This window comes from Eumetopias jubatus, unplaced genomic scaffold, assembly GCF_037043125.1.
Source record: "Eumetopias jubatus isolate StellerSeaLion01/CBP00866 unplaced genomic scaffold, mEumJub1_p1.0 scaffold_16, whole genome shotgun sequence".
Lineage (NCBI taxonomy): Eukaryota > Metazoa > Chordata > Mammalia > Carnivora > Otariidae > Eumetopias > Eumetopias jubatus.
The window spans coordinates 21,013,263-21,028,272 of NW_028274822.1; the positions used below are offsets into that span (position 1 = coordinate 21,013,263).

Here is a 15,010-nt window from a genome sequence, read left to right on the forward strand (position 1 = left end):
GAGTGCTGTGAATTGTGCAATACTGTTGAATCACAGATCTGTACCTTTGAAACAAATAATGCAATATATGTTAAGAAAAAAAAAGATAGCAGGAGGGGAAGAATGAAGGGGGTAAATCGGAGGGGGAGACGAACCATGAGAGATGATGGATCTGAAAAACAAGCTGAAGGTTTTAGAGGGGAAGGGGTGGGGGTGGGTTAACCTGGTGATGGGTATTGAAGAGGGCACATACTGAATGGAGCACTGGGTGTTATGTACAAACAATGAATCATGGAACACTACATCAAAAACTAATGATGTAATGTATGGTGATTAACATAACAATAAAAAATTAAAGAAAACAAAAAAACTACTTTTCAGTTTTCAGGGGGTATATTCAGTTTGTATACTTTAATGTTTATGTTCTAAACATTTCAGTATAGAAATTTTCAAACGGATATATAAAAGTAGAGAAAATCATATAAGAAAGTACCAAGTACCCAGTTCAACAATTGTTAATCTTATTTCTTCCATACCCCAATCCACTACCCCTGATTCAACCTTCATTATTTTGAAGCAAATCTGACATTAGATAATTTCATTAATAACTGCGTCAGTATGCTGTTTGTGAAGGTAACACTTAAACTTGTAGAAGTTTTATAACCATGCAGAATTCAGTATTTCAAAATTAGAATACAAGAGGGTTATTTACCTGATACTGGCAGCAATTGCTCTATGGTTCAGAGGAAGGAAACATTCCACTACTTCATTCTGGGAAGGCTTTATGGAAGAAGTATAATGTGAATTGGTACTTCTGGGCTCTTGGGATTAGGGTTGGAGCCATGCATTATAGATCAGGTAAAAGGTGTGGTTTGCAAAGGGCCGAAGAGGGAAGCCATTCAGCCTTTCGGAATAGAGTGAATAAACCAATATAGTTGGAGCAAAGGTCATTTGGTCAGAGGAGGGGAAAGTAGGGTGTAAAGGTGCGGAGGAGGCTAGATGAAAACGGGTCCTACGCGCAGGGCTAAGATGTTTGGCTCCCATTTGCTAATGGGCTAAAGTCATTGAAGGCTTTTAAATTGGAACTGTGGTCAGAGTGGTGTTTTGGGAAGAGTAATTTGAATAGGTGAGAATGCAGAGACAAGCAAATAGTCACTTAGCCTCTCCTGGTAATTTAGACCCAAGGTGATAAAGACTTGATTTAGGCAACAACAATGGAAAGGAAGGATGGATTCAAAGGTGAGTATGAAGGAACTGGATTTAGTAACTGATGGGAGAAGAGAAGTAAGACAAGAGGAGATAAAATCTGCAGAGGAGGGCTGAGGATGCATGTTAAGGATTGGGAGGAAAGGAATTAGAGAAGGAGGATGATTTGTAGGTAGATTTCTTTGTGTGTGTGGCGTTCAGCTTTGAAGCAATGGCATATATTATTTGAATTAATTGATTTGGCAGTTTTCTGATTACATGTTTTTGTACTGAAGTACAAAAAGTTAATTTGAATTTCAGATCTTAGTCTCAGCCAAAACTTGACTTGTGGAGACAATTAAAGTTAGAGAAATTTTTTTCAATATGTACTCTGTAACTAACAAGTAAGCTTTAACATTTATTTATTTTTTGAAGATTTTATTTATTTATTAGAGAGCACATGAGAGGGGGGAGGGTCAGAGGGAGAAGCAGACTCCCCGCTGAGCAGGGAGCCCGATGTGGGACTCGATCCCGGGACTCCAGGATCATGACCTGAGCTGAAGGCAGTCGCTTAACCGACTGAGCCACCCAGGCGCCCAAGCTTTAACATTTAAAGGAGTAGAAAACAATAGAAAGTTGATGTTTCTTTATTCTCAAAACTTTTCCAGTGCTGTAGTTTAGAGAATTTTTAGTGTGGAGGTTTTTATTATTCCTCACAAAGTACTATTGGCAAGTGATGCACTTCTGAACATGATCTTCAGCCATATAGCTACCATCTGCTGTCCACAGTGCTCCTTGTCACTCATAGGCCAGTTTCACCTTATTGCACTCTGATTATTGCCACCCCCACAGTTCATCCTGTTAGAAACTGGTTTGAAGATATACTTGTGTTTGCTCAGACTCTGGTCTCATAATGTTTGACTAAACGTCATGATGATCCGTGTTACCCAAGTAACATGGAAAAAGAGGTTCTGCTCTTTTAGAGGAGTGTTTTCAGAGTGCAATTGCACAGGCAAGCAACGGGTTTTCAGAAGAATTAATTTTTGTATGGAGACTGGCAGGGCATGTTACAGTTGTCTAGCTCAGGGAATGATGATTACAGGTGAGTTTATAGAGTGATAAAATGTGAATACCACTAAATTAAGACGATCACAATTTAAGTAGTTTCTGGTGTCTCAGTGAAGTTTTTTTAGAGTTGAAAGTCAGATGCCAAATAAAATTTCTTTCTTTTTGATAATCTGTAGTTAGAAACCTCCAAGACAGAGTTAGGCTTAAGAAGTGCTTTAAACAGTTTAATCAAAATGAAAGCAAAGACAGTTCAAATGATGAAGTGTTCTTAAAAAAAAAAAAAAATCATGTCTTTGATTTTAGTTTAATCATTACTTTAGGGTATTTGGAGGGTAGGAAAAGTTAAAGGTGAAATCACAAGTTGGTTCAGGGCTGGCATATCTAGGGGCAGTTGGTAGGGAATTTTTTTTGTGGTTGAAAGTGAAATATTAGTATTTCATTACTGGGATTAGAAGTAATCACTTTGGTTAGAAACTGAAAATGACTAATATCCTTCACTAGTCTACTAGAATTTTTTTTGAAAAAGTAATTTTCCTAAGTTACAGTTTGGTGCTTTTAGAATAAAAGCTTAGTCACATTAAGTTCTGGTGTGTGTGAGACTGCAACCTACCGCAGCCATCTTAGAGGGCAGACTAATAACGTAGTCTGGGTTGTAGTCTGGGCTAAGACCGGAGCTTCAGTGACATGCAGTCTTTTTGTTCATCTAGCATTATTTCGCCTGCCACTTCCAGGGTCATTTTGGTGCTGTGCAAATATTTTATATCTGATGGACAGAATTCTTACTTAACCATTCCCTTGGGCCTTGCCTTTCTATATGCTTACCTTCGTCCTGTGCGGAGGAAGGTCCCTTGTTTAAAATCTCCTGGGGCAGCCAGGTTGACTCTCCTTAAAGCACCAGGCGCAAGCTGTAGCAGTTACAGAGAAGAAAATGGCTGGTACCACTGTTGTGAAGGCCGCAGTGTGTATGACGGGTGCTTGTAGCTACCCAGTGTAAGTGCTTCGTGGAATTCCATCTTACACAGACGGCAGTGAATTTGGTATGAACAACTGTAACCAGTTGATACTCCTTTTTTGGGGTATGTTAATAGTTAGAACCTGATTTTCATTTTCTTACTTCATCACTGATTTAGTTTATCAGTGGAGTGTCTCAGGCCTTTTAGTTTCCATTTGTTTTTTAAAATCAATAAACGTAGGAACAATTTAAGCCAATTAAATTGCTAATCTAGATCATGAACTAGGCAGTCACATTTTATGACTATGGCTTTTTAACTGAGTTCTTAAGTATTTAGATTTCCTAAATTTGGGGAGGAGTGTCAAACTGATCTCTAAGGAGTTTTGTTCTAAGGAGGAATGCTGTAGTGAGACTCTAGTATGCTTTCAGCTGCAGTAGGTAACTGGCATTTCAACTGTTCCATAACGAGTGACTCATTGCAGGGCTCATTTGAGAAATTAGTCAATTGATTTCTTAAAAAATGACTTTCTAGTTGTCTCTAAGCTATATCCTTAAAAATAACAGTGCTTATCTTTTTGGTAGAAGTTGCTACCTTAGTATTTTCATCTTCTGGAACACTAGTCTGTCGAAACTAAGTCCACTTTTAAGTTCAGCTTTTATTGCACTGATGAGATGTCTCATTAGAGAGATACCTCATTGAGAATGTCGGTTGTTACCTCCATCTGTAGGTTGAATTTTAGAACTTGAATTGTGTTTCAGGAATACTTATATTATGTGATTGTGGGGAAAAAATGCTGATATGATCATCTTTTGGTGGCAGAATACGATAGAATTTGTGACAAAGTGCGATGTGTTGGTTTGGATTTGACCCAGAGAAAAGTTTTGCTCTTCCAGGGCAGTATTTTATTGCTTGGTTTTCCCAGCCAGAATTCTCTTTTGTCTTCCTCTTCAATTATTTTTCTTTTATTGTGGTCAGTCCATACAAGGTTAGGTTCTAAATAGGATAGGTTCGCTTTTTGGAGAAATATTTTAGAATTCTTACAGTTTTCTTCTGGTAACATATCTATGCTGACTTTTAACAGTTGATTTTTAGTATATTTGGCTCAGAAAATTTGTTACATAAGACGGGGGCATTCTTCCTATAAAAATTTTCTTATAGATTAATGCTGTATAGCAAAAAAAGTTTTAGGAAAGACTAATTTAGCTTTCTGTATAATTCTGGCACTTTTATAATTTTCCTTCAACAATATTTCTTATGAGAAGTAAGTTATTCTTGATGAGCTTGGCTAATAAAACTCATGTCAGCAATATACAAACACATTTGCAAATGTTTGCCTCAGTTTCCTCCTTTGAGTAGTTACATTAGGGAGCATTTAAATATTGTCAGAATTCAATATTTTCTTTTCTGTTGTAAATGTTGTGAGTTCAGATTGGTAGCCCAAAGAATACATGGATTCCAAGTGTTTTTGTGTGTGTGTTTTTAATAAGAATTGTTGACTTCAGAAGAATTTTTTCTGAAGTGCTGATCACTGCTGACATTGTGTATATGTAATACTTACAAAAAAAACACTTCAAAAGTCACTTTGGAAATAAGTTTGTAATATTGAAGACATTTGCAGTGTGCGTATTGTGCTGTGCGTGCAGTTTGTACAGGGATTCTGTCTGTGGCTGCTGATTGACCAGTGGGATAATCTGCAGTAACATCTGTTATGTACTCCAGTGGTGTAGCTAGTGGAGTGTAATATTCAGGGGTATATCATCTCTTCTTACAGAGAAGTTATGAAATTACTTTAAAACTTTGCCATTTCTTTGGAAAAAAAATAAACATGTAAAATTGTGGGGTGGTAACAATTGGATATGGGGTGGTAACAATTGGATAGAAAGATGTGAAGAAAGGTTTATGTAGAGATCTAGGGGAAATATTGTTATCTTTTGTACAATGAATGTTCTCTTTCTTGTAGTCCAAGTGGTAAGAAGTTCAGAAGCAAACCTCAGTTGGCAAGGTACCTGGGAAATACTGTTGACCTCAGCAGTTTTGACTTCAGAACTGGAAAGATGATGCCTAGTAAATTACAGAAGAACAAACAGAGACTGCGGAATGATCCTCTCAATCAAAATAAGGTTGGTGAATTTACTTAGAGCATATGGATGCTATTTCAGAAGCTCTCCACAAAGTATCTTGCATTGTAATTATGTCACTAGAATTTTGACTGTCTGAACATCCCAGTCTCTTCCCCCCCCTCCACTCCACCTCCCCCCAAAGCATTTGGACTTACAAATCTGATTAATTTTCTGGAAGTTGGCGGTACATTGCATAAGTAAATTGTGCACAGTTGAAAACAGTATTTCAGTATCTGTCTAGGCCAGCACATTTTTGGCCCACTGGGACTGTTTACAAAAGATTTGTGTTGATGTTAATTGTCTATTTTTTTTTCTTAAAATAGTTCCTATTGCCCAAAAAGAGGCAAAATTTTAATATGGCAAGTATCCTTACCACATAGTTTATACTTACCTATCAATTTTCAGAATTAGGATTTGCAAAAGGGCAGTTTTTATTTTGACTTTTGAAGATGTTGAGGATAATGACTTTTAGCAGTAATATTCTCATCCTAATACTGTGATTGGAGATTTTTCCATTGGCTCTTACTTTTATTGAGCTGCTTAGTTGATGGTTTATTGTACAGGAATTTAAACAAGTAGCATTTGAATTATTACGGTAATTTGATTGTATCAGAGCACCCAATATCTTTACCAAGAAAGCCCCCCCCCCCCCCGCAAGGGCAGCTAATCTTACATAACCATTTTGTCTCAATTTTTCTTCCTCTAAATTTCAGAGATCTATGTGTATTGCCACCACTGTCATTTCACACCGACTGTGTGAAAATAGGGGAGGGAAAAGTAAGGGCTTTTCTTTCCAGGGTATATATGACCTTGATACAACCTCGCATGCTGCTTGGGGGTACTGTGTTCCTTTTGGGAACCCTGAGGCAGTGTGTAGATGGGATGGGCTTTGGAACCAGGCCGGCTTGGTTTGATGTATTGGCTCTGCCACTTACTAGCTCAGGCAGTCATGGGTAACTCTTTTTAACCTCTGATGGTCTCAGATCTCTCATTTGTAAAACTAAGGTAGTGAATTCTTTCCCTGCACATTATTGCAAGGAGTAAATAGGAATTTATATGAAAACATCTAATAAGGTATTTGACCCGTGTGAATTCCTTTCCTTTCCCCGCTGCACCTTCTTAAGCACCAAGCTTCCTTGGTGAACACAGTGTTGCTTGGTGGCCAGCGTACATGGAAATTTTTTGACCCAAGATCTCTTCCTTTGTATCTTTTTACTTTTCCTGAAGGATATGGGTCTCTGCTTCATATCTCTCTTTATTCATTCAGAATTCAGCCTAATAGTTTGTTAATAATAGTTTAATTTCCAAAAATTGGTATACGGGTCAGAGTACATTGTTTCTTCATCTGTTGCATTGGTTCCCATGCATCCATTTACCGTAGGGACATTGTCAGGTACCTTGTTTAGAGGTGGAATGGGAACAGAAGGCTGAAATTGCTTTCTCTATTGCTTAAAGTGGGATTACTGTGGGTTGATAGCTATGAAGGTGTTAAGGGTAAAAGACAGTGGTGGTAGAAGGAACTCAAAAGAAAGTGAGGACCTGTAGTGTGTACAGCTCTGTGATTCAGCTTAAGGAAACCCTTATTTTAGGTTGATTTTGCTTCTTAAATATACAGAGCAAAATTAAGATTTAGTTTTCTTAAACTGCCTTTTTAAAAAAACTAACCACAGTGCTGGGTACCTATCAAAAGGGGTCGAGTATTTATAAAATGAGTGGAATGCTTTCAAGCTATTGTTCTTAGAATCACAGTTGAACTACACTAAATATAATACGAAGATATGTTCCTGATAGCTATGATTCACTAAAAACCAAAAACTAATTCGTCTCTTTAGTTTGTGTGCACCTTTATGCTCTAGCTGCGCTGGACTGCTCATCATCCTGCACCATGGCATGTGCTTTCAAGATTCTGCTTGCTCATGTGCTGTTTCCTCTGCTTGGAATGCGCTTCCCCCCTTCCCCTCCATCTGGTGAACTCCTACTCATCCAAGGCCCAGCTCCATTGTCTCCACCTCTGTGAAGCCTGCCCCTGCATTCTCCAGGCAGAACCAGTCCCTTATTCCATAATGCCTCCCTGGTGCTTTGCCATTGTATTTGTGATTGTCTGCTTCAACTAGACTGTGAGCTCCATGAGGGCAAGGACTATGTCTTTTTTTTTTTTTTTTTTTGTATAGGTAGTCCAAAGCCTAGCACACGGTAGGTACTTAGTAAATGTTTACTTCATGTTTGAGTTAATATCCACCTCATTCCAGAAGTTTATAGTGGTCATAAATATTGAATAAATTAATATACCATACATTATTTTGAAAGTGCCTTTCATTGTCATTGTTTTCTGAAGTTCCTCTCTGAATTTGGGGGGGCATAGTCTTATTTTTGCACCTGATTTTATTTTAATTAAGCAGTCACAAAAATGGAGTTTTGCAGTTTTAAAAATAAGCTCTCTTGGGGCGCCTGGGTGGCTTAGTTGTTAAGTGTCTGCCTTCGCTCAGGTCATGATCCCAGAGCCCTGGGATCAAGCCCCGCATCGGGCTCCCTGCTCAGTGGGAAGCCTGCTTCTCCCTCTCCCACTCCCCCTGCTTGTGTTCCCTCTCTCGCTGTCTCTCTCTCTCTCTCTGTCAAATAAATAAAATCTTTTAAAATAAAAAATAGGCTCTCGGAGTAATGCCAACATTGAATATCTCTATAAAAGCAGAAAATGTATTCGTGGCTAATTCTGTATTATATCTTTTTAAAAAATAATACAGTATGGAGAACACTGGGAGATATAAATTGGTAAATAGGAATGTTAGCTAGTTTTGTTAATATAGTTATAAACCTGGCTGAAGTGCATTATTGTGTTGTTTTTGAGGTTTTTAAAAACCCTTGAAAGAATTTGAAATGTAATTAACAAACTTTGATACAGGTTAAATTGTAGTTTATAATGACTGATTATAAACTGAGATCTTAATATATGTTCCATATCAAAAGTGAGTTTCCTGGGTGCATAATACTTAAGGTATCGTTGAAAAAATATCTTTTGAAGATCTTTGCAAAGTGGCAGTTATTTTAGGATGAGAGGGTACAGTGGAATGGGCATTGTCTTTGGATTACTATTTGCTGTTTTTGCAGTACGTATTCCTGCTTGTCTCAGTCTCAGGCTTAACCTTACTCTGAAAATCTCTTCCATTCTTCATCATATTGTGCCTTACTGATTTGCCACTACCATAATTATTTCTAGTTGCTACCTCCGTCTTTCTAGTTGATAAAGTGTATCCATCAAGTAGGTTGCTGAAGATATTCCATTAGGTTGATGGAAAAAGACTAGACAAAGATATGGAAGTCATCAATACAGAGTTTGAAGTGATGAGCAGCTTTCTCAAAGCTTACTCAAAGGGAGAATAGTTTATGTGATGATATTGAGAGCTATGCCTCAACATGCAAATAAGACGACAAAACCTTTGCTTTGAAAGCTAAGTATTTAGGCATTCATCCAGGCTTTGGTCTTTTAAAGAGGGGTGGTGTTTTAAGGTTTCAGAGATATGACCCTCAACATTTTAAAAAGGAAGCATATTTCTTAAAAAGGTAAGTTTCTTTAAAAATGTAATTAGAAAGACTAGGCTGGGATAAAAAAGAGTACAGTGATTCTGGGTGCAAAATATGTTTTGGGAACTCCCGTAGTTTTGTTTTGTTGTTAGCAGTTCCTTTTGTTTCAGTGTTTCAGATGTGTAAACATTAAACTGAATTTCTTATGTTTCTAGTTCTTAACACTGAAATGTGTATAAATTAAAGCTAAAAACTAATAGTATCCAAGTTCTCCAACATTAATGTGACATATGTATTTTATAAAATGCTCACAATATGAATTGTTATGGAACAAGTTACTTTTTTAGAGTGGCTTGTCAGTGCTGCTAATACCTTGGAAAGACTCGGTTCTTTCATCACATTTCTCTATTCACACAGATTTGATACATTTGGAAATAAAGAGCATCATGTTGTCTTGAATGGAATCAGTTGTATAAGTCTGCCATTATTCATTTCTCATGAATTACTTTGGTTTATGGTAGTATGCTATTGTGATTTTGTAAACACAGCCTTGGGTTCTATATGGCTGTGTCCTAGGTATATAACCAAATGATGTAGAATGTCCTTGTTTTAATTATCCTCAACAAAATAATAAAAATTCTTGTAGAGAGCTAATATATCTTGGGGGCAGTATCTGCAGTTTGAGAAACTTAAGTGAACAGGTGGTGATAGTAGGAATCAGATTGGGTATTGGATATAGAGTGGGTGCAGTGTAGAGAATGGATTTGGGAAAAGGTGAAACTGGAAGTAGGGAAGTGCTTGGGCTGCTGGCTAGAAAAGGAATGATGGCTGCTAACGCTATAGCAGGAGGTGTGGAAGGGTGTGAGAGTCAATCAAGAGAAATCAGTAAGTCTAAGTACTGATGATTGTAGAGAGAGCTGTTCATGCCTGCTGCAGTTTTGGCGTGAGTCACTTGGGGTGAAGGTCGATAAAGAATAGGGGAGGAAGAACAAGTTTGGGGAGGGGGTGAAGAAGATCAAGTTAGAAGTTCTGTTTGTTGGAATTCTGAAAGGATCTGGTGCATGCCTAGGAACTCTGAGGTCATGCTTTGAGAACTCCTGTCATTGTAGATTGTCATAACTTTTAGGATCGCCTAACAGAAGGCCAAATAGAAAAGTATCTTGTCACACTATTGGTAGTGAATAAATGAATAAATTAGTCTTGTGGAGAGTACGAACGAACTTCCAGAAAGGTAGTAGGAGAATTAAGAAAATGTGGTGTTCTAAAAGCCTAGGAAAGAAAATTTTTGTTAAATGACATGACGAGATCAAGGAGTATAAAGACTTTGTAGTATCCATTGGATTTCCAAATTAGAAGGCATCTGATGACCTTTTATAACCAATTTTGAGGGACCAGAAGTCTTTCTTAAAATGCTAGAAAGTTTCTGGGATTTGAGAAATTAGAAGCAAAATGTAGCTGCTCATTTAAAAGTTTTAAAATTTTGATTTGTTATTATTTGATTAGGTAAATTGTACACAGGGTGAAAGGATACTCAATAAAAAAGTCTCCCTCTCTCTCCAGCCTCTCATATGCTGTCTTCTTCCTGAGAAGTTATTAATTGGTTTTTTTGTATGTCTTTCCAGAGCTTCTGTGCATTTACAAACGTACATATATGTGCATTTTTACTCCTCTCCCCATAAAAATGGTTAGACTGCTCTTACAGAGCTAGAATGAGAGGTGGAGGAGAGAGGACAATATTTAGAAGAGAATGCATGACCAAGGAACATTATCATTATTGTTATTTTTTCCTTCAGTGGATGAAAGAGGTCAATAGAGAATTCAGGCAGGTGTCCAACCTGAGAGTACATTCTTCAGGAGGCCCTCCAGGAATCTTTGAACTGAGTGCCGTATTTTCTGTTACGCGTTTCTCTGAGGAGAGAGTCTGTTATCTTTATCAAATTCTCAAAGGAAAATGTAGCTAAGAAAGCTAATAACGACTGTTTTAGAAGCAGGAAAGGAAGCAAGGCCTTGGCAAAAGATTTGAGGGACCAACTCACTTGCTGTAGCTCAAATTAGACCTTTGTTGAACAGATGACTTAAGTTGTTGAAGTAGTACCTTAGTGGGCTGACTTAATTGTGTCCTTGGGACATGGTCAGTTAACCAGTACTAACGAGCTCTGTGGTAGGATCAATTCTGATGACCAGCTCCTGGTAGAGCACACTGTGTGGTAAGAACTGCCCCTTGGATTCTTCCTAGAATCTTTCCATCCACACTGAAAACAGTGACCTCATTCTTTCTACCAACAATCCTGACGTATAAAGTAACTAAAATCTTTTCCAAAGTTGCTGGTGTCCTCTTCATCAGTGTATTAAGCATTTGTTGAATAGTGTCTTCTGGTATCTCTCTAGTGAATATAGTTGGGGGTGGAGAGGGGGAGTAAGCAGATCACAGGTGATAAGTTAGCGTTTGTATGCCTTGAAGTCTTAATAAGCTATTGCATCTCCCTTAAGTGTGGGCCACTGTTCAGTTTCTGTTAATTTGAAATGAAATAGACAAAAGTGGAAGTGAACAGCAAGTAGCTATTATAGTAGTCTGCTGATAAATGATAATGGCCTGGATACGTGGTGGTGGAGAGAAGTGGGCAGTTTCTAGATCTGTTTTGAATGTAGAATTTATAGGATTTGCTAATGATTGGGTGGGGAAGATGATAGAAAAGACTCAAGTGTGAGACCTTAGTTTTTAGATGAGTGGGTGGATTGGGTTACCATTTACTGAGGTCACCTTAGGAGAGTTTCTGTGGATGGATAAAATAAATTTTGAACATGCAGAGTTTGTGTTGCTTATTAAACATCTAAATGGAAATGTCCTGTATGCAGTTAATATGGTAATTGAGAGGTCTCAGCTGGAAAGTCATAAGCACATAGGTAGTATTCTAAGTAATGGGACTAAAGGAGATTACCTTACCCAGACATAAGGATCCAGAACCAGCATCTGAGAAAATCCAATAATTAGAACTTGGTTAGAGTAGAAGGAATCCACAAAGTGGGTTGAGAAAGAATGGCTAGTAAGAAGGAGAGACATGGGAGAGAGAATGCTTCAAAAAGAAGAGTGGTCAGTTATATTGATGCCATTGAAGGGTTGAGTGGAGGAAGACTGAGAAACTTCCATTGAATTTGGCAACATGAAGCTAATTAATAACCTTGATTTTCAGTGGCAACAGAAGCCAGATTGGATGGGGTTGAAAATGAGAGAGAGAGAATTAGCATGGACAAATCTTTCACTAAATTTTGTTTGGATGGAGAAAAGAATCACTAGATGGTAGATGAAAGAGATGCTCATTTGGTTACTCTCCCAATTTAGAAGACTGAAGTTTAAGAAGAATGGGGTCTGTAGCACAAGTGGAGAAACCAGAGAGGTCAAGAAAGTTAAGCACATTTGCAGCATGATGATGATGGACCATAGAACCTGTACTGGGTAGGGTAGAATGTGAAAGTGGTTAAGACTGAGTGAGAAAATAGGACAGTCAATGGATAGGAGATACTGCTGGGGTGAAAGAAATGCAGAGGGCGGTTCTGAGAAAGTGAGCTGCAAGGATAGGAAGTAGGAATTGGGAGAACTGGATGCTTGGTTGAGGTACTGGAGATGGCGTAGTTACTAGTGTTGACAAGCCTGTGGCTATAATGTTAGGTGAGTGAGGGTGGGCAGAGGAATAGATCAAAGGACCCGGCATGTTGGGTGAGTTATCCACATGGATATTGAGGTCTCCCAGAATGAGGACAAGAGTTGGGATGGAGAGAAAGACTGAAATGGAAACTAAAGTCTCGCAAAGGAAGGAGAAAGGGAGGAGAGGAAGAGGCAGGATAGCCGGATACGAGCTTCAAAGAACTGGTGTTTTTTTAAAGGATCAAAAATGGAGAAATTATTTGAGAAAAATGGGAGAAAGAATAAAACCTATACCACCTTTTGGCCCTTGGATATGCAGTTGAGAGTGAGAAGGAAGAAGGGAGGAAGGAGTGGGGGGAGGGAGGGAAAGAGAAAAGTTTCATTTGAGAGAACCTGAGGGGAGATAGTATCTTCAAGGGATGAGCAAGTCAGTAAGTGCGGGAGCTGGAGGGAATGTTTAGAGAAAATACTGAGGACGTAGGAAAGCCTAGTCGGTCATTCAGGAGCGTATAGTATAAGGATTGGGGGAGGGACGGGTCAGAAAAGTTTGAAAGCCACTGAACAGTGGGGTAGATGAGTGGATGTACAGACTGGCGATGAGTGGTGGGTGATAATGTATGATCAGAGGGACTTGTCTATGGTTACTACTGAGATAGGAATGTGATGTGCAGTGATACTAGTTTTGATAAATGTTAGAGCAGAGGACACAATTGAAATACGGTCCTGACTGTGGGCTGTCTGTGTGACTCAGAGGAAGACACTGGCCAGATACCTATAAGTATGTGTTAAATAGTAATAGATGGAGTAAGTCTTGGGACTATTTCTCTTACACTAATCTCAAGGCAGGTAATACAGATGAGACTCTATTCTTTACATAATAAAATTGAGATGGATATTGTAGACTGCATTGAATTGTATTTTCCACCTATTTAGCATCTATAAGTTTAAAGCAGAAAATGAGAATATTGAAGGGTAAGGTCTGCATAACAGAAGATTTTACATATAATAGACATTTTATGCATCCATTTATCCCACAGAGATTTTTTTTAGCACATTCTATACTTAGGCATTATTGCAGACTGGGAATATAGCAAAGGAAGTTCCCTGTCATTGTAGACTGTAGGTCAGCAAGAGAATTAAGCCCTACAGAAAATAATTTGTGTGACTATTGCCACAATTCTCCCAAGGTTGTGTACACACAGCTAGTATCAGCCCAGATGTAAAGGAGACAATGAGTTTCACACAATAGCTGCCTTAGTTTGAGTAGAGCTGCTCATAAGCATTGGGTTGAAACTCATTCCCATCTTTTGCCATAAGTCCTTTAATGACCTGCTATTCACTAAAGCTGCAAGAAGTTATTTTTCAAGTAGAACTCTTCAAAACTTTTAGTGTTGAATTTCAGTCTTCCACCTTTTCAATTAACTACAAGTGCTTTTTAATGAGCTCACAGTGTTGTCCACCTATTTTTTTTAAATATCCCATTGATCTCCTTAAAAAAAAAATCTTGTTCCTCACTTGGGATTTTACACTAAGTGGATTTTCAGTACAAAATCATAGATCCCAGATATTCTTTACCTTTTGCAAAAGCTACGGAATTTCCACAACTTTATGAATATACTAAAAAAACACTGAATTGTATGCTTAAAAATGGTGAATTTTATGGTATGTGAATAATATCTCAATTTTAAAAAAATCTGAAAGATTTAAAGTGCTTTGCATTGTTGGTTTTTGATTTTGTGAAAAGGCATTAACTGTAGGCTACTGTACATATTCTGGAACAAATCAAATTTTTTTTTGACGATAATACTGGTTTGGTCTAAAGATACCACTCAGGCTCCCCTCTTTGTGAACCAGGGGTTAGCTTTCCTCCTGGAAAAGCTTAATAGGTTTAAGTCCCTAAATTTCAGTAGCATGGTCAAAAACATGTTAATGCTGATAATAGAAATAGCAGCTATCTATTCAGAATTTACATGCCAACATGACTATAAAATACAAGCCTATTTTGTTAATTGTTGTCTTCCCCCCCCATCCCCCAGAATGTAAGCTTTGAGGCAGGGACTTTTTTGTTTTGATGATGACCATATACCCAGCATGTGCCTGCACATAGTAGGCATATTTGTTCAGGATTTGCTCAGTGACTGAATGAAAGCTGCATCATACATGCATTATCTTGTTTGATCTTCGTAAGAATCTTATGAGTGGTTATTGTTATTCTCATTTATAGATGAGAAAAATGACCTTAGAAAAATAAAGTATCTCTTGGGGGTGATATGGAAAGCCATAGAATTAAAATGATACTTGAATGATACTTGGAAGTGTCAGTTTTATTTGAGCATTTTTGATAAGCAGAGCAGCATTTCACATTAAAACAAACATGGCTTGGGGCGCCTGGTGGCTCAGTTGGTTAAGTGTCTGCCTTCAGCTCAGGTCATGATCCTAGGGTCCTGGGGTCAAGCCCTGCGTCTGGCTCCCTGATCAGTGGGGAGTCTGCTTTTCCCTCTCTCCCTCCCCCTGCTCACGTGCGCTCTCCCTCTTTTTAAATA

The 15,010-nt window shown here is 38.2% G+C and overlaps 1 protein-coding gene across 1 annotated transcript in view; it reads left to right on the forward strand.

Annotated features, from left to right (window-relative positions):
- Positions 1 to 15,010, forward strand: part of MBD2 (methyl-CpG binding domain protein 2) — a 66,159-nt gene that overhangs the window by 11,601 nt on the left and 39,548 nt on the right. The window contains exon 2 of the mRNA XM_028102873.2: positions 5,146 to 5,305. Within this exon, the coding sequence (XP_027958674.1) occupies positions 5,146 to 5,305 (160 nt within the window). The remainder of the gene's footprint in view (positions 1 to 5,145; positions 5,306 to 15,010) is intronic.